General features: G+C 36.7%; 1 protein-coding gene across 2 annotated transcripts in view; it reads right to left on the bottom strand.

Moving 5' to 3' along the window:
* Nucleotides 1-1154: 1154 nt before the first annotated feature.
* PCDH17 (protocadherin 17) overlaps nt 1155-20744 on the bottom strand; it is a 156840-nt gene continuing 137250 nt past the window's right edge. For both annotated transcript variants that reach the window (XM_075199792.1, XM_075199791.1), the window contains one exon: nt 1155-5399. In XM_075199792.1, coding sequence (XP_075055893.1) covers nt 4717-5399 — 683 coding nt within the window. In that variant the 3' untranslated portion in view covers nt 1155-4716. The remainder of the gene's footprint in view (nt 5400-20744) is intronic.

The following is a 20744-nucleotide window of genomic DNA, read 5'->3' as shown; positions in this document are numbered from 1 at the left end:
CCACAAATCGAGTGATTTCTCCACAAGTGTCAAAAAGATACAAGTGTAGCACTTGTGATATTATACTTACATAAGATAAACATATTGTACAGTGTCTTTTTCTTAGGTTAATTGCTTCTTTTTTTTTTTACACACAATTTTAGCTACAGATTGATTCTGTATATCCATTCCCTGCAATCTGATGATTGTACAATTACATAATCAGTAATATGTGTACTTTCTTTGAATGATGTATTATTTCATAAACAGCAAGAGCACTTTAACATAAAAGTTTTCAAGCAAGCATTAAGCTGTATTTTAAAGCAGCCATTTGTGGTGAAATGGCTGGTACTGAAACTGATGTGCATACACTGAAGACATATAAACAAATGAAAGATTTCATCATTATTACTTTATGCAGAATACTTCCCAAGATGGAAAACATATATATATATATATATATATATATATATATATATATATATATATATAAATATATATATATATATATATATATATATATATATATATATATACTATAAGAGTTATATGTCCTGCAAGATATGTGGAAAGTTCCCCCCACTGAGGTTCCAGATGTGTTCTTCAACTCGGCTGTGATGAGGAGCAGTTGTCGTACTTCTATTCTTAAAGTGGGAAGTCTTTTTTTACAAGTGTTTACGTATAACAGTGTTTTAAATTATTTTACACACTGAACTGTTCTGCAGTTATATTTTACAATGTGAATAAAATGATGTCTATGCACGCTCCCCTCTGTCAGCTACTGTCATGCTACTGGTTTCTATGGTAACGTTACAGCCTAGCCAATCCATTGTATGCTGCTGTGACATTGAGATAGCGGCGTTGTAGTGTCTTGCCAGTTGCTCCTCAGTCAATATTGAACTGTGTACTTCTATCCAATATAAAGCAGATGTGGCCAAATGTGCATTTTGGGCAAATATGGAAGGCAGGAAGGTTATATTGAAACATTTTTTAAAATGTGTATTTGTTTTTGTTTTGTCTTTTAGCATTATTTTAGTTTCTGGTGTGTAAGTCTTAAATACCTTGTACACTGTAGCCCAGTTAGACCTCGGGTTAATGCGGCCCTGCTTTTGGGCTGCGCATGTAATGATATCAGGTCAACTGGGCAATATCAATATTAATTATTATAACTGGTGAAAAATTAAAAAATATTTTTTTTTGTCTTTCCAAAATATCTTACAGATTAAACACATTTGAATGGGACAGTTGGCATATTCTGGGTCCCCCACACTGCTAAAGATAGGTTTATCATCCCTTACTAACTGCACCAACAACAGGTATAACAAATGTTGAGTGTCATAGCTAGAGGTAAACAGTGCTAACGACTCATGTCTACATTATCACTATATAAATACTATAAATATAAACATGTGAAATGTAATAGTGGTAGAAATATGCCATTTTTGCAATGAGATAATCTGCAAGAGTGTCTTACTACAGATAGATTAGTCTTATTGCAGCATTTGGCTCATACTGTGCGCCAATTAGATAGATCAATATCTCATTTTTTACTGAAGTGAGTGGGTGAGGCGTGAAGGTGATATGTTTAGCCTTACTATGGTAATAAAAATGACAAAATTGCCTAACCAACATAAATTAATTGTGGTCCTTTCAAATTAAAGTATTAATATAGTGTTTGGTAATTTAATCAAAATGTCAATGATGAATTGAATGTTAACAAAAAATCACTATCCTTTCATTTAAACTTGTTTTTTAATAGATTATTTATGTTAGACTCTGTTATTAGGATTATTTGATCCATTTTGCTATAGCCATGGATAAGTAAAGCAGTGTTATACCCATTTGAAGCAAACCACAAACGATTTCCAAAATACCATTACATTTTAGTTTCCAGTCAGATAAAATATAAACATACAATGCCAAAAAATACAAAGATGAGTTGTAAACATGACATGGTCTTTCTTAGTATATCTAACTGCTCAGCATGGTTGTGTTGAATAGTTAAACAACTGATTTTGTATAGTTCAGTAGAGACACAGTTTGGAGTATTAAATCCATTGACTTTTAGATTTTCTCAAATCAGCTTATTAAGCATGAAAAACATACTGCAGCTAATTCCATTATCTATCATTGCCTACTGAAATAATTATGTAGAGGCGAGAAATTAATTTAATTTTTCTATGGAGTTTCAGCTATCAAGCAAAATCAAGCTTTACCCTCCTGGCGCATCGGAACATTGCAGAACACAGAGACAACACATTTAGGTACATAAATTGTCAAAAACATGTCGAGCGGTGCAGCATTTGTACACAGTCAGTTGTTTACGGTACTCTTCGTACCATCAAAATGAGAGACAATTAACAATGTGATGCAGCCAGTAGGCCACTGACAATGAACCGCTGTCACAAGACATTTCCTGGAGGAATGAAAAGACATGATATTCTCAACCACAGATCCACAAGTACATGTTTTGACTTTTAATTAGGACAAAGAAATGGTTTGACATAGAACTATGGTAATGCTAGTTTAAACCTGTCTGCAAGCTTATATGGTCACTGTGTCACTTTCTTGTCTTAAGTTTACATTCTGTTTTCTGCCCTGGAGTGATGTTTTACAAAGTATACAGAATTTATGAAGGGGAATGTTTGATCAGCTCAACATGTGTCAGTGCATATCGTTTGTATACATTTTTCTTTATTTTCTATGCCTTTGTTTTTATCTTAGAAAGCTGTATTAAGAAGATACACATGCCCTTATTAAAATGATACCATATATATATATATATATATATATATATATATATATATATATATATATATTATGGCACATATTTGCTAAATGTGGCTTTTTCGTAAGACAGCTTTCAATCCCAAATTATTTCATCCTGAAGTCTTATATATGGAATATGTACTGTTTAATAAACGTGATACTTTGTGACCTTAAGATGTGTGTTTGGGGCAAATCTTGAGCAAAACTACGACTAAAGACTGCCCTATATAGTAAAATATATAACTTAGAGGGGAGGTTCATTTTGTACTACAATAAAAAGAATTTGGAGTATTTTTGGTTAAGTCTTGTTGCGTCCTTTTAAAAAAAAAAAGACTATTTAGTTAAGCATCAACTCCGTATCAAAGACACTTTATTCGATAATGTAAACTGTTTTTCTTTCATGTGTACAGTTGAAACCGTTTTAGACATATTTTATTTGTAGTTTTGTTACTAATGACTTTAAAATTGGTGCTATTAATATAATTGGTCATTGGTGCCAGTTAGGAAGGAAAATATGATTGCTAAGGCTTTATTTTTTTTTTTTTGTTATATATATATATATATACATACATATACATATATATACATACATATACATATATATATATATATATATATATATATATATATATATATATATATATATATATATATATCTTTTTTATTTTATTTGGTCTCCTTATATGGACTTATTTGTAAATGTTTACAATGGCATGGTTAAAGAACATGGATGATTCTTCTTCTTTGCTCTGACAGTCCACTTGAACGCATTTTGAACAGATTATGTACTACTGCAGTTTTAAGACTATACATGTAACAAGAGACTTAGCTCTGAGGCGCAGATTCCCATACTCCACAGGGGAAGAGGGAACAAGAAAACAAAAACTCATAGAGTTCGACAACTACTGAGGCAACACTTGCCATTTACAATATAAGCCCAAATTATTATTTTTTTGCAACACAACTATATATTAATTTAATAAAATACACAATATAGCTCTTATACACTCAACAATTTGGCTCATATGCACTAAAATTGCAAATAAATCATAAAAATATGTCATTTTGATGTAAACACATTTAAATTTTCTTACATTTGCACATTTAAATGGTGATGTTATATTTGCTTTAATGAATAGGACATTTTACTTTCCTGAGCAAATTTTAGTGTCCACAAATTAATAAAAAACATCTTCAATGGTGTTGTTAACTAAGAAATTTTACCTTCAAATGGCAAAAGATTTTAAGAACCCCTTTAATAGAGGTTTAAAAACATAATTTTCTAGATAAGTAAATATCTGGGTGTATATTTTTTTGTAGGACACTAAAATTCTTATTTTTCAACACTTTTCATTTGACATAAAGTGAATTAGCGTATGCTAGTGCAGGACACAATAAATCGACTATATCATTTTTTATATAATACTATGTGTGGCATGGAGATACACTACATGACATTGACATGTTGTACTGAAAATGTTTTGGAATGTTGTTCATTTATATAGAAATGTTTACCACAAATGGGCGTTGATGTTTGGTGCAGCTAGGACTACAGCAAAATTAGTTAGGACTTTAATTAGAAGCTAGTGATACTTGTTTAAAATCCACACAAATTAGTTAACCCTGTTAATCAATGGGTTTTTTCCTCAGCAAATGAAAGTCACATCAACTACAGTCGGAAGTTGTACAACTTCACAAGTAGTTCCAGTTCTGGTTTCTTATACAGATTGTCAAATTTCACTAAAACATGTTTTTTTCTCGATTGTGTCCAAGAGAATTTTTGTCAAAATAAATCCAGTGTAATTTGAGTAACAGAAAAAAAACAGTGACAAGATTTTGGGGGCACTTTAAATGTTCACTTATAGCCACAAAGCAACATCCATCTCCTGTCTCCCCTGCAAATGTGCTGTACCAAGGGAAAACTGTATTTTACTTGAAAAAAAGGCAACAGTAGCCTCTCTGTCCTTTTCACTTTCTTACAGCCACAGGTTCACTTCCTCGACAGTCTTGTAAAAGCTTATCAATTTCTCTCACAACTTCATCGGCATCTACGGACTCTCGACCCAAATCACGATTCGAATGCTCCAGGTGGTCTAAGACAGCGTCCATTTCACTTGAGTCTCGGCTCACTCTGGAATGCACATCAGCAAACACGTGAGCCATTAGGTCTGACGCAATATACTGTGGGTCCTTTGTCTGTTTACTAGGTGATATGTACTGATTATCAGAAGACAGGTATTGATTGGTTGTTTCTGCCAAAATTCCTGATTTTATTTCACAGCCATTCAATGGTCCCTTAGTTGAGGCACAAGGCTCAATGCATGTCTTGGTTGGGCTGCTAGATGCAGAGGGACCCTCTTGCAGCAGAGGACTCAGGGCACGCTTGGCTTTTAAATATGGTTTTACATTGGCAATGAGAATGGTGTGCTCTCTTTTGTCTTTTCCAAATGTACAAAAAGTCTTTTTTCCAGTGGGGTTCACAGTTTCATAAGTCTCAGTCTCAACGTGAGCTTCAACAGTTGGAACAAAGAGATTTGTGCGATAATCAGCATTTTCAACCTGGTTTGCTGTGGGAAATTGTGGCATCCAACACCTGTCAGAATGACCAAGTACTCTGCATTCATCTGTACAATTGACACACTCCTCTTGCTCTGTAAAACAAAACAAAAAAATACTTGTGTCTTTAAAGAGCCAATATATTTCCCTGCACATTGTTGACTTGACAACATAGACTGTAACAGAATACTTAAATAAAAGCCTTGAATCAATGTAATTATAAGTCCACTTTTATGATTTGAATTGAATAAATATGTAATTATGTACAATAGACTGAAAATATCTGTTTTGCAAATATAACCCCTTTTCTATATTTAATTATTGGATAGGTACACTACCAAATAAGTACATAGCGATGAACTTATCCAAAACTTAACACTGTACTTACACATGTTCACTGATTTCCAGTACGCTGTAACATGTGAAATTTATTGTATGCGATTCTAAACACAAATGTGCATTTCTATATGGGTTTTTGTAGATGTCATAACTATTAAAGTTTAGCACCAATATGACCCCCCAAAAATACCTACCTTAAAGCTGTATTACTAACTAGGAAAATATACCTAAGGTGGACCCTAGTTCTAGCCGGAGCCCTGGCGCTGCTCCATGGAGTCGTTTTTTCTGGTGCTCCGCTTTCCTCGAAGCTCTGTCCATAAACCAAAGAGGAAGTGAACAGGAGATTGAGGCTAGAAATTGGTGCTCCTGCTCACATTCATTTCCACAGCCATTTAATGCTGTTAAATAAAATGAATATACTGGTTCTGGCTATGAACTGGAAGACCCCCAGGAAAAAAGCTGCATTACCCCAAAGAAAAACGTCTCCATCCGGGTCTCTGGATGGGGTGAGAGGTCACCTTAGAAAACTATTTTGCAAGGTGGTAATGTAGCTTTAAGAGAGGTATATTAATAATAAAAAGGGATACATAATATTTCACACAGGGATCTTTAAAAGTTTTTCATATTTAAAATAAGTTATTTTAATTGTAAACTTTGTCAGAACATCCATAATATTTAAGCAGTTATATTAAAAAAAATATATAATCCTACTACAGGGCCACCATCAGGTGGGTATGGGGGGTACTACACTAAGTGGGTCGGACACACCAGGAGGTCCGCCAACGCTGATACTGGCAGCACAGAACTGCTCAGTGTTCTGTCTGAATAATAAGGCTGGCTTGGGAAAGCCGCTCCGCGGACAGAGAGAGTTTCATCCAATCAAGCTCTGCCACCTCACCAAACCTACAAACCAATTGGATCTCCCATACACTTCCACCAATCAGCGATTTCTATTCTCTCCTTTCAATTCATCCAGCCAGCTGTGGACGTGTTCAGTTACCAATCTTCTTAACACAAAATATAAACAAATCTCCCTCTATCCAGTGCTCTCCACCGCTCTGTAAGTTATTATGGATAATCTTTCTCCCAGTCTCCCTCATCTCCCGATGTATCCTTATCCCGATGTGCATTTGTTAAAGTCCAATTATGCAGTTCTGCAGTAGTGTGCATATTATGTTTATTTGATGAAGAATTAATTGGGCATGTGATGACGTTTCAGAGGCTGGCATTTTGGGGGCATTTGAAGACTGATGGGCATGTAAATTGCTTGTGGAAATGTATGATGGGCATATAATGGTCATCTGAGTATATATGTAGGGTGGTCTGTTGGCATGTAATGGTCATGTGTGGTGGTCTGAATGGCATATGGGTAGGTCAGATGGTATGTAAAGGACATGTGTGGAGGTTTGGTTGGACTGTGGGCAAGTCCGATGGCCAATGAAGATCATGTGGGGGCTCTGATGGCATATGTGGAGGTCTGACAGGCATGTAAGGGGAATGTGGAAAGACATGAGTGGCATGCAGGAAGGTCATGGCAAGTAAAGGGAGTGTTTAGAGGACAGGTAGGAGTTATGTGGGGAGGTGTGATGGGCATGTAAAGGTTATGTGGGAACAACTGATGAGCAAGTAAAGGGAATGTGGGAGGTCTGTGGGGCATGTGTTAGAGTTTTGGAGTACATGAGGGATCTGAGAGCTTGTGGGAGAATAAGTGCATGTGGCAAGTAGGGTCTTCGGGCATCTGGGGCTCTTTTGGACCATATGGTAGGTCTGAGTGGCATGTGGTATATTTTTGGAGCAAGGCAGGGGCATGTTGGAGCACTTTAGAATGAGTGATGTGCAGGGGCGCATGCAGGGGGGGTTTCTGGGTCTCCAGAAACCCCTCCCCTCCGCTAAAGAAGTGCCCCTACACAGCGGCACTGTACTATACAGCAGCCGCGGCGTTGTCAAAGAAGCGTCTGCGGCGGTGCTGTATTGTATACCGCATGCGCAGCAGCTCGCTTTTTTTTTGGGGGGGTGGGGAGGAAACCCCCTTTAAAATCCTGCGTGCGCCCCTGATGTGGGTGTGCCAAGGTCATATTTTGGGGTTTCCATAACTCATGTACCTATACATTTTTCAAACAGGTCTCAACATTCCTGGGTCCAGACAAGAAACCAGCAGGTTGTGAATGCTGCAATAACAGGTAGAAGATATTAACATAGATAACCAATGTACTATGCACTCTCTGGGGCACTGATCCTTAGGTTTTGGTTTGACTATGTCTGGAAGGCTTTACTATGGAAAGAGGATTCGGTCAAACTAAAAAAAAAATGTTTTAATAAAATGGAACAAGTACACAAACTAGCCTATATATACATCCACTAATTTACATAATGAAATAGCAATGATGGCAATCATTCATCATTGTAGTGTTCTGGAGCATTACAGAGAATATTTCTTTACAATGAAATTAAAATCATAGAATGTTCTAGGATCAGGTAATAACGTTAATTTTTTACAGACTTTAGTTCACATTCTGCGTTGTATCAAACTACTTTTGTCCTAAAATGTAACAGTTACAACACATTTAATGGAAAAGGTGAGATCAAAAAACTCTCTAATTGGTGCTAATTGAGCCAGGTGAGCTAAATGCTTCAATACAGACAGCTTAATTTGTACAATGATTTAATGAATTAGGGACATATGAATAAACAGTATATTGTGACCTGAATTTCTTATCTGCTTGAACAAACAAGATTATCCAGTAATCCCTTTATAAATAAATAAGTAAATAAATGATTTATTATATCCTGAATTCTTTAGAAAGAGAATACTTTTTATTTTGTATTCAACACTAAATAGTAGAACTGGTTTATTTTCTTTATGCATATTATAGGTTAATATAAATATGAATAATATAGAAACTATTACATTTTTAATATAAAAAATAAATTATATATAACATTATACAGTTTTATATTCAATTATCTTCTGTGTACTGTGTGAATAGCACTGTGGAATATATTGCAATGTCTTTAAGCAAAAATAAATGAACGGTACACTATGGTCTGTTTTTCTTCTTGAATATTCCTTGAGCATTGGGTGAGTAATTGGTATGCTTTGCAGTATCACAATCCGCCTTGTTAACATTTTTAAATCACATTGAACACTATACTCCAACGCCATTTATTTTTCACAATTAAATAAATAGCTGCAACTAGCTTTTGTTGAAGAGCTTAGGGAATATCTTAAATTTGCTTCATTATGTATAAGCTATAACCATTCCAACATAAGCCTGCTGAAGTTCAATTCGCTTTTTCGTTCATAATAAAGCACAAAGCAATTTTGAAGGTGTCCACGACCACACCCTGTGTAACATTGTTAATTAGAACATATGTTTGGTAGCACCTCATCAATAGCACTAAGAGATTCTCCATCTAAATTGGTATTTAAAAGCCAACTGGATACAGCTATAAATCAAAAAGACTCGTTATGCTATCATTTGAAAAGCTCTGTCCAAATCTATTTTACATTTACTGAAAGGTGAAACACCTAAATCATTAGAGAAGTCTGCTATTGTATGTCACAGTCTTCTAACTTGGGCTATCCACTCTAATTTTTTTTCACAAAGGCAAGTTAAAGTCTTACTTAAAAACAAACATTGCAAGTTATGTGTAAATCTTTACTTCTTTTAGACATTTTCCTTGGCAATTCCTTTATTAAAAGTAACATAAGAAAAAAACACAGTAATAGATAGTCCCATGATGTGTAAGAACACAGAAAATCTATAAACATCACCACCAGATTACTATTTGTTGCACATAATATGGGGAAGTTCTGTTTATCAAGCTTATTGGATACCTGATATTTGTCCTCATCTTGATCAGTATTGTGTTAATCTTGACGGATATATAAATTACCTTCACTTAATAAAATATCTTCCTCTCCTTAAAATAAAGTCTAAGAAAGTCAATATATTCATTGACTGAATGCCAATTTACTTGTGTATTGGAAGAAATGCCATACTGGTAATATAAACTGGAATAAAAAGACCATATTGCCCTTAAAAATAAGGACAAAAAATTCTCTGAAACATCACCATGCACACCTCAGCCTTCCATGATTTACATAATATATATATATATATATATATATATATATATATATATATATATATATATATATATATATACTATATATATATACAATTATTTTTTTCTTCTTGCTAAAGCTAAAACAAGGTGTACAATAATATACATGGCGTGCCCATATATATATATATATATATATATATATATGCTACATATGTTACGTGGATATATATTTCTAAATATATGTAAATATGTGTGAGAAACAAACAAACAGACACTCAACATTGACAGGTTATATCAAATGTTTTTTCTTTTTATACTCATTTGTATGTTAATTGATGAGAAACATTCTAAAGAAAATCACTGTTGTATAGTAACTCCATGGGAACACTAAACTATGCAAGTATAATGGGATTTATGCATAACAAGCATGCAGGTTATCACTAGGTCACAGATGGCAGCAAAACTTGAAAATGAAAGTGACACGTTAAGCATTACTGATTCTTATTACACCTCCTGTCTACTTTGTTATTCCATCACAAATAACAGAACACACTTTAAATTTATAGAGGGCACATTTCATTAGTATGGAGACATGCAGTGTTACTGGAGGACGCCTTACACATGATACGCATATATGTCACCTTTTAACCCTAATCCCACCCAACCTAGTAGGTGATATAAGTAAACAAAAGGGAAAGGAGTTAGTTTGGTAAGAAGCTAAAATAACCAACTGCTTTGGTACATGAGTTTGAAAGTAATGCTTTTTGTCTACAGTCCTCATCATGACAAGTTAAGTGAAATTTATTATATCATCTGTTTTTTTTTATAACATGCTCCTCTTCAATAAATATCAACTTAACAAGTACATAGAATAAGAGTGCATGGTTACAGGGCACCTTGTGTGAGTTTTGGGAGCAATAAGCAAACAATCTCGTGCTGCACCACCCCACACTTCATCATCATCATCAACATTTATTTTTATATAGCGCCAGCAAATTCTGCGCTTTACAATTGGGAACAAACATTAATAAGACAATACTGGGTAATACATACAGACAGAGAGGTAAGAGAACCCTGCTCGCAAGCTTACAATCTATAGGACAATGGGAGTTTGAAACACAAGAGCACGTGCTACATCATATTGCACAATGGACCAGCTAGAATGCAAAGGTAAAAGTATTGAGTGTGCTGTGTGTGTTGCAATGTTGGTCAGATGGTTGTTGTCTTGCGTTAGCAGTGTAGAGGATGGTAATAGAGTAATCTAGGGAAATTGAGATGGTGGTTGAGGAATATCATAACCTTGTCTGAAGATGTGGGTTTTCAGTGAACGCTTGAAGGTTTGAAGATTAGAGGAAAGTCTTACTGTGCGTGGCAGGGAATTCCACAAAGTGGGTGCAGCCCGGAAAAAAATCCTGTAACCGAGAATGGGAGGATGTGATGAGAGTGGAAGAGAGACGTAGATCTTGTGCAGAACGAAGGTGTCGAGTTGAGAGATAGTTTGAGACAAGTGAGGAAATGTATGTCGGTGCAATTTTGTTGATGGCCTTATATGTTAGTAGAAGAGTTTTATATTGGATTCGTTGAAATACAGGCAGCCAATGTAGAAACTGACAGAGTGGCTCCGCAGAGAAATAATAATAAAAAATCAATCTAGCCGCTGCGTGCAAATTAGATTGTAGGGGTTCAAGTCTGACTTTGGGAAGACCAGTAAGGAGGGAATTGCAATAGTTGATGCGGGAGATGATGAGCGCATGAATTAATGTTTTTGCGGTGTCTTGTGTCAGATATGTGTGTATTATGGAAATGTTCTTTAGGTGTATTTAACATGATTTAGATATAGAGTTGATGTGGGGAATAAACGACAGTTGTGAATCAAGGATTACACCTAGGCAATGAGCTTGCGGGGTGGGATTTATGGACATGTTATCAACAGAAATAGAAATGTCAGGCAGGAAGCTTCTGTTTTTGGGTGGGAATATTATTAATTCAGTTTTTGAAAGATTGAGTTTGAGTTGGCGAGAAGACATCCAAGATGAAATGGCAGAAAGACAGTCAGTAACACGAGACATAACAGATGGTGAAAGATCAGGAGAGGATAGATAGATTTGTGTATCATCCGCATAGAGATGATACTGAAATCCAAAGGAGCTTATTAGTTTTCCAAGAGTGTAGATAGAGAATAGCAGAGGAGCTAGGACTGAGCCTTGTGGTACTCCAACTGATATTGGAAGCGGAGCAGAGGTGGATCCAGAGAAATTAACACTGAAAGAGCGATTAGATAGGTAGGATGAGAACCAGGATAGGATAGTGCCTTCAAGACCTAGGGATTGTAGCGTTTGTATGAGGAGAGAGTGGTCAACAGTCTCAAAGGCAGCAGAGAGATCCAGGAGAATTAGAAGAGAGTAATGGTTATTATTTTTTGCTGTGATCAAATCATTGACAACCTTGGTCAGCGCAGTCTCTGTGGAATGTTGAGAGCGAAAGCCTGACTGAAGAGGATCCAATAGGTTGTTTGCTGTAAGAAAGTGTGTGAGGCGAGTGTAGACAATTCTCTCGAGAAGCTTGGAGGGGCATGGGAGCTGGGCAATGGGGCGGTAATTTAGAAGAGAGTTAGGGTCAGAATTCTGTTTCTTTAAAATGGGAGTAATCACTGCATGCTTGAATAGTGATGGAAAAATACCAGTAGAAAGAGATAGATTACAGATTTTAGTTAGAGGGGGAATGAGCACAGGAGACAGGGACCTACCAATTTGTGAGGGAATGGGATCAAGAGGACAGGAGGTAGAGTAGGAAGATGAGAAGAGAGTAGAAACTTCCTCTTCATTTGTGGGATCAAAAGAAGAGAGAGTGTCAGAGGGTGCTACAAAGGAATTGAGCTGATTGCTTGTCAAGGGAGATGATATCATTTCAAGTCTGATCTTATCAATTTTGTCCTTGAAATAGGAAACACTTCATTCATACCTAGTGTTGAGGGGTGGGTGGCATCTTCTATTCTTGGAGTGTGGTGCTGGGCTGTGACATCATAGCCAAGTCAGCCAATTATATATTATTATTCTATGTAATAGTGTACACAAAGCATATTTGTTCAAGAAATACATAACAGTGCATTGAAAAAGTATAGACATATTTTGTTTATAAATGTCTTGTAAGGCAAAAGCTTCAACTGTTTTGTTAAATGATTGTATCCATGTTATCTGGGAGATAGATATATTCTGTTATGTTAAAAAATTAATTGTAGACAAAGGAATATTAAATGTATTATTACTTTTCTGGACTTGTGATTACATTATCATATTTTTTTATGCACAAATATGTTGACAGACTGAAAAATAATATCAATATTAAAATATGCTCAGTTTTAAATGGACACAGATATAATTATGAGATACTACTTGGTTGCCTATGGAAAATGATAGTACAGGTTTACATAGCCCGAAAGCTATATGTTTGTATATAATGTTTTGGCTGAATCTTTCAAGAATTATTTTAACAAAATTTCTTACTTATGCCATGAAAACATGTAAATTGATTCAATTAGTGACAGATTTTGTGATTGTTATGTGGCTAATTAAACCTAAATAGAATACAGACCAAATTAAATTACTTCAAGAATATGTACAGCCATGGCCAAAAGTTTTGAGAATGATACAAATATTATTTTAGTCTGCTGCCTCAGTTTTTACGATGGCAATTTGCAAATATTCCAGAATGTTATGACAACATTTCCATTACATTTCAGCCCTGCCACAAAATGACTAGCTGACATCAGGTCAGTGATTCTCTCGTTAACACAGGTGAGAGTGTTGACGAGGATAAGGCTGGAGATCACTCTGTCATGCTGATTGAGTTAGAATAACCGACTGGAAGCTTTAAAGGAGGGTGGTGCTTAAAATCATTGTTTTTCCTCTGTTAACCATGATTATCTGCAAGGAAACACGTGCATTGCTTTGCACAAAAAGGGCTTCACAGGACGAGGATATTGCTGCTAGTAAGATTGCACCTAAATCAACCATTTATTGGATCATCAAGAACTTCAAGGTACAATAGTTTTGAAGAAGACTTCAGGGCACCCAAGAACATCCAGCAAGTGCCAGGACCACCTCCTAAAGCTGATTCAGCTGCGGGATCAGGGCACCACCAGTGCAGAGCTTGCTCAGGAATGGCAGCAGGGAGGTGTGAGTGCATCTGCACGCACAGTGAGGTGAAGCCTTTTGGAGGATGGTCTGGTGTTAAGAAGTCCAGCAAAGAAGCCACTTCTCTTCAGGAAAAACATCAGGGACAGACTGATAATCTGCTAAAGGCAGGGGTGCACGCAGTGAGGTTTCTGGTTCTCCAGAAACCCCCACCCTCCACGAACGAATGGGCGCTAAACACTGCCCCTATGAGCAGCACTGTACTGTACAGCAGCCGCGGCGCTGTCAAAGAAGCATTCGCAGCGGTGCAGTATTGTACAGCACTGCCGCGGACGCTTCTTTGACAGCGCCACGGCTGCTGTACAGTACAGCATCACCAAAATGGAGCTTTCTCTCTCTATATATTTTTTTTTGGGAGGAGGAAACCCCACTTAAAAATCTTGCATTTGCCCCTGAATGGTACAGTGATTGGACTGCTGAGGACTGGGGTAAAGTCATTTTCTCTGATGAATCCCCTTTCAGATTGTTTGGGGCATCTGGAAAAAAGTTGTTCGGAGAGGGAAAGGTAAATGCTACCATCAGTCCTGTGTCATGCCAACAGTAAAGCATTCTGAGACCATTCATCCTCAGCCAGGGGAGTGGGCTCACTCACAATTTTGCCTAAGAACACAGCCATGAATAAAGGATGGTACCAAAACATTCTCCAAGAGCAACTTCTCCCAACCATCCAAAAGCAGTTTGTTGATGAACAATGCCTTTTCCAGCATGATGGAGCACCTTGCCATAAGGCAAAAATGATAATTAAGTGGCTCGGGGATCAAAACATCAAAATTTTGGGTCCATGGCAGGAAACTCCCCAGACCTTAATCCCATTCAGAACTTGTGGTCAATCCTTAAGAGGCAGGTAGACAAACAAAAACCCATAAATTCTGACAAACTCCAAGCATTGAATAAGCATATATGGGTGGCCATCAATCAGCATGTGGTCCATAAGTTGATTGACAGCATGCCAGGGCGAATTGCAGAGGTCTTCAAAAAGAAGGGGCAACACTGCAAATGTTGACTATTTGCATAAACTTAATGTAATTGTCAATGCTTGTAATTTTACTTTAGTATACCATAGCAACATCTGACAAAAAGGTGTAAAAACACTGAAGCAGCAAACTTTGTGAAAACCAATACTTGTGTCATTCTCAAAACATTTGGCTGTTGACTGTACTACCTATCTGTATCAGTGATAATTCACGGCTCTAGGGCTGAGATATTAATTCCGGTGAGGCGTTTGTATGTTTTCCCCAAGTCTGTGTGGGTTTCTCTGGGTGCTCCGATTTACTCCCATACTCCAAAGACATACTAATAGGTTAACTGGCTTCTGACAAAATTAACTAGTGTGTGTGCTGTAAACTCCACTGGGGCAGGGACTGGGATTAAATATTCTCTGAAAAGACTCAAAGCTACATGATATGTAGGCTCTGTACAAATAAAGGTTAATAAATAGAGATGAGTGGACATGCTGAAAATGGGTGGTAGGGGCAGATATATATTAATGCCCCTGAATGAGCAGAAAATCCATATAGAAGCACCCATCAATATTCTAAAATGCTAAACACAAACAAAATATTTTGTTTAGCTATTAGGTGATCCAATATACTCATATACTAATTTTATCAACAAAAAGTAAAATAATTAGGGCCTGATTCATTAAGAAATGTAAATGCTGTATTTTGTGTAAAATCATTATGCACATGCCCAGAAATGGACCATACAACCATACACCAGTGAACAGGGACTGGGCATAAGCACGTAATCAATGTACAGTAATGGACTGCCAAGCTTGAGCACACACAGCAACGTCAGATTTAAGCTTTGGCCAAATAAAAGTTATGTGTTTTTCTGTTGAAGTTGAATAACTTGCACCAGCTACAGGTGTAAGTGCCGATTACTAGTGATGACAGTCACATATGCATGCTGGAACATGTGTTTGCAATTAGGAGCAAATGTAAAAATGCATGTTATGTACAGTAGACATTCATAACATCTTAATAAATGTATTTTATAGCAAAAAAGAAAAAAATATTTTTTTAATGTCATTAACAACTATATTATAAACAGGTGACATTAATAGAATAATTTTTTACTGTTGGGACTTTATTTTCTACATATGTATGTTTCCTGCATTGTATTTTCTGTTAAAGAGGAGCACAACTAGACCCTCGTTCATCAACAGATGTATTTTCAGATCCGCTCCTAATTAAATATGAACGTGCGTAAACCCGATTTACATGCATTTTTAAAAAAACGCACAATATGTTCGTTATGCTTGCCGTAATTATTCAAGCCTTTAAACAGCAATAGTTTTAACATGTGACCTAAGACTGAGGTATGTACTGTGAATGTGGGAGTGAAAGCTGACTTACCTACGGACAGTGCAAAATCCCCAAAGTCCCTTATTTTCTGAAGTGGATAGGCTATTTGGGAAAGGGGCATCACCAGATCTGGTTAAGTGGCTTGGACAGAGTAGGGTGTGGTTTGGGCACATCTGGTCCATAATTTTTTGCAGTGGAGTGTTGGGAGGTATGATTCAGGCTCCTGTGCATCCCCACCTTCTCAGGACAATCCTATTTTTTCCAACTAAAAACAATGAACACCATATAGGTATCTTGGTTTTTCATTTCAAAATTATGGGAGCCCTAGGTGTTAAAGTGAAGTGTTAATCCCAATTGGTTCTAATGCCTTTTAATGTCAGATGAGGTTTATACATTGGTAGCTAAAAATATCATGCGCTTGTTGGCTACTGTACCTTAATTAACAGACTGCTCAAATATCACAAAAATATTACTAGTTCTGTTACTGCAGATTGATCAGAAATGGATAGGGAGCACATATTTGAAGGGATTTGATTTTTCAGGCAATGAGAATAAAGCTCTAATCCAGGGTATAAAGTAGAGATGGGCGGGCTCGGTTCCCCGAGATCCGAACCCACCTGAACTTCGCGTATCCGAGTACCGAGCCTGCTCGGCTCGGTACTCTCCCGCCCATTCGGAATCGAAAACGAGGCAAAACGTCATCGTGACGTAGTTGGATCTCGTGGCTCGGTTCTCGCGATATTTAAAATGCAGACATATCTGCCTACACAGCAATCCATCGCCATTTGACAGAGGGAGAGAGCAGGGTTAGGTCACAGGCTGTATTAGAGCAGGGACAGAGCAATAATTGTATACTTTATTCTTATAATTTTTATTGAAATTCTGCTAGCAATTCTATTAGCAATTGTTAGAGGAGGATAGAGGAGGCTTTTTTTTCAATATTTTGCACTACAAGTGCTTTGGGGTGTTCCGTATTCCCCAGTGTGAAACAATAATTTTTCTGGCTGCCAAAAGTCATATTTAGCAGCAGTATCTAATACAATATTTTGCACTACAAGTGGTTTGGGCTCATTAAAATGGATTCAAAGCAGTCCACATATTAGCAGAATCAGCAAGCAGTTGCTGGCACCAGTCCTGATGGTAGTGTTCCCAGTACGTCATCTGGTAAAGCCTATGTAAAAGTACATAGTCTTTTTAAGTCAGGGAAAAAAACGCACAAAAAAAAAATGTAACCGTGTTGAAGAGAAAAAGAACTGTAACTCATGAAAAGTTAAATGGCGAGAAAAATAAAATTGCCAACATGCCATTCTACACACGCAGTGGCAAAGAAAGAATGATGCCTTCGCCTTTCTCTATTACTGCCAGATCTAAAAATGTTACTGAGCCTTCTTCTTGTAAGGTCACTCGTGAGCAAGCAAGACCAAGTAATTTGGAGTCTAATAGTGGTGCACAACTACTGTTATGCGTGAAAGGCGAGCTGCAAGAAAACAGTAAGGCATTAGAGGATAATGTATGCTCAGAATCAGAAATGACACCAATCCCTGTGGAGAGTCCATCCACCAGTTGTATGTGTAATCGTGAACACTCTGTTAGTGTACCCATAAAGAAGGGCCCTTTCAGCAGTTCTGCTGATGTGTGCCTTAACAGCCCGAGTGTAGCCGGTGATACACCAATTGAGGATGCCACTTTGGAATTAGAAGAGGATGAGGGGGAGATTTGTGTAGGCGACGAGGGCGCTAATGATGTTGATGAGGATGATGCAGACAGATACCAAATTGGCTTTCTCAATTTCTATTTATATTCTAATTCTACAGTCTATGCAGGCTGCTTTTTTCTATTTAACTACAAGTGGAGAGCAGGGAGGGGGGGGGGGGTCATAGACAGCCACCAAACTACCTTGGTCCATTTATTTTTTTATATTGTACAGTCTATGCGGGCTGCTTTTTTTCTATTTAACTACAAGTGGAGGGGGGGTATAGAGACTGACACCAAACTGCCTTTGTCCATTTCTATTTATATTCTACAGTCTATAACAGCTGAATAGTTTTCTATTGTATTCCTAGTGGAAAAGGGGCCTGATGCAGACAGATAGCAAACTACCTTTGTCTATTTATTTTTATATTCTAATTCTACAGTCTGTGCAGGCTGCTTTTTTTCTATTTAACTACAAGTGGAGACTGGGGGGGGGGGGGGTGGGGGTCATAGACAGCCACCAAACTACTTTGGTCCATTTATTTTTTATATTGTACAGTCTATGCGGGCTGCTTTTTTTCTATTTAACTACAAGTGGAGGGGGGGGGGTTTAGAGACTGACACCAAACTGCCTTTGTCCATTTCTATTTATATTCTACAGTCTATAATGGCTGAATAGTTTTCTATTTTACTAGTAGTGGAGAGGGGGTCTGATGCAGACAGATACCAAACTGCCTTTGTCCGTTTCTATTTAATGTACGGACAATGCAGGCTAATTTGTTTTCTACTTATCTACAAGTGGAGGGTGTAATATACACCCAAAGACGATGGCTACATTGCCAATAGTCAAAGATGGAGGGGGAAGACAACCAGGTTTGTCTGTATAATTTGCAGGCAAGTGTTAGAAATAAGGACAGCCTACCAGGGATTAAACTGTTTTTTCATAATTTATTAGCTTTAGAATTACTATCACTTATCCAAGAAACTGGTGGAGCACTAAATGAGGTTATTTTAGACCAAAAAAATTGTATTTTTTAAAAAAATAGCAAAACAAAATCAAACAAAACCAAAACCAAAACATGCAAGGACGGTTTTGCCAAAACCAAAACACGAAGGTAATCCAGATCCAAAACCAAAACACTGGGTTCAGTGAGCATCTTTGTATAAAGTCAGTTCATGAAATGGAGACAGCTGATCACAGGAGAGGCTATGTTCCCATTCGCGATTACAGGAATGTTTATGGGCTCACCCGCTCAATGGAATTTCCTCCATCGTGTTTTATTACAGTGTTCGTCCCCAGTTGTAAAGCACTACAGAGTATGCTGGCGCTATATAGAGAAATGTTAATAAATAAATGCTAATAAATAACTGCACCTCACTTCCATAGTGACAACAGGTAATTGGCAGGGATAGTGCAGAATGATCTGACATAGTCTGTCCACTTTAGTATACGCCAGAATGTCTTAAATAAATTGTCTTAAATAATTATAAGTAAATTTGCTCTACCTGTACACAAATTGGTGCATGGTTGCTTAGCTAAGGAGAATTCAATGTTTTAACAGTGATAAATTAAAATTATATAAATTCCACAACATTTTCACAATATAAATAACAGAAGCCAATGCAATCTACATTTTTGTTACATATTTACCAGTAAAACGTATACTACACTTCTTAACTGCCTCAGAGAACAAAGCCTTTAATGTGCCTATTCATTGACTGGCTCAGACAATTTATAGCACAATTGTCTTCCTGCTTTGTATTACATGTGCCCACCTCAAAATGAGCAGAATAAAGATACATGTCAAATCTTCCACCAGAAATGTTTAAATATTTGTCCAAAATAAAATAAAAGACATTAAAATAATTTGCTTCAAAGTCACAACTAATATTTAAGAAATTGAAAATATTGTTTAAAAAAAAAAATAGAATCCCGGTTTGCACAAATTCTAAGATTTTTCTCTACATATTTTCATACTTCACATGTGCATCAAAAATGCTTATACATACAAGCATATATAGATTTTACACATAGTTGTCTTGGATCCCCTTACGTTTATAGAGGCGGAGCAGGAGAGGCAGCGAAGGCTGAGTACAGTAAGGGCGTATTCACAGCCAAGACATAATTAGAGATGGGCATGTCAGCAGACGTGCCTCTTAGGAGGCATAATCGCTTCCGATTGGATGATTGTGGCTTGACCCTCTCACTAATTGTACTTAATTCATTAGTGTGGCTGATATATAATATGATGAGGCTGTTTATTCAAATTACTTAAATTAATTTCCAGCTGGACTGTGGCAGGAATGAAGATTCCCATTTGTTTTCTTTAAGTGAAAAACAGTAGATGTTTGTACTCAATTATACTTAAAATTGAATAAGGGACTTTCATTTTTATTAGTAACACAGTTCAGATACTATTCTCTCTTGTATACGTCACTTAATTACATTGCTATAATGTGTACAAATAGGTTAATGCAACTAGAGCATTTGCAATGAACACTGTAAAGCCACATCTATGCTATCTCTATACTTTCTTTGAGCTACCATACGCTATCATATGCGTGTTAATACATTATTTTTACATGCAACTTTTCCTATGTATGTTAAAAGTGCAAACACATCCAAGGCTAATTGAGCCATATATACTCCAGCAAAGAAAGAAAAAAAAAAGTTCTTATTTTGTGATAAGCTAGTATTTATCATAATTTTCTATAGCACCATTTGAAGATCTTCACTCTTTATTTTAATCTACTCCCTTCTAAAATTTTTACCACTTCACTAATGGTTTCCCATCATTTACCTTGATACCGATAAAATACTTCTCATTAACTTTAAAGC

Source organism: Mixophyes fleayi, chromosome 2 (genome assembly GCF_038048845.1).
Source record: "Mixophyes fleayi isolate aMixFle1 chromosome 2, aMixFle1.hap1, whole genome shotgun sequence".
NCBI lineage: Eukaryota > Metazoa > Chordata > Amphibia > Anura > Limnodynastidae > Mixophyes > Mixophyes fleayi.
The sequence above is the reverse complement of the archived record's forward strand: the minus strand, read 5'-3'. Positions and strand labels throughout refer to the sequence as shown.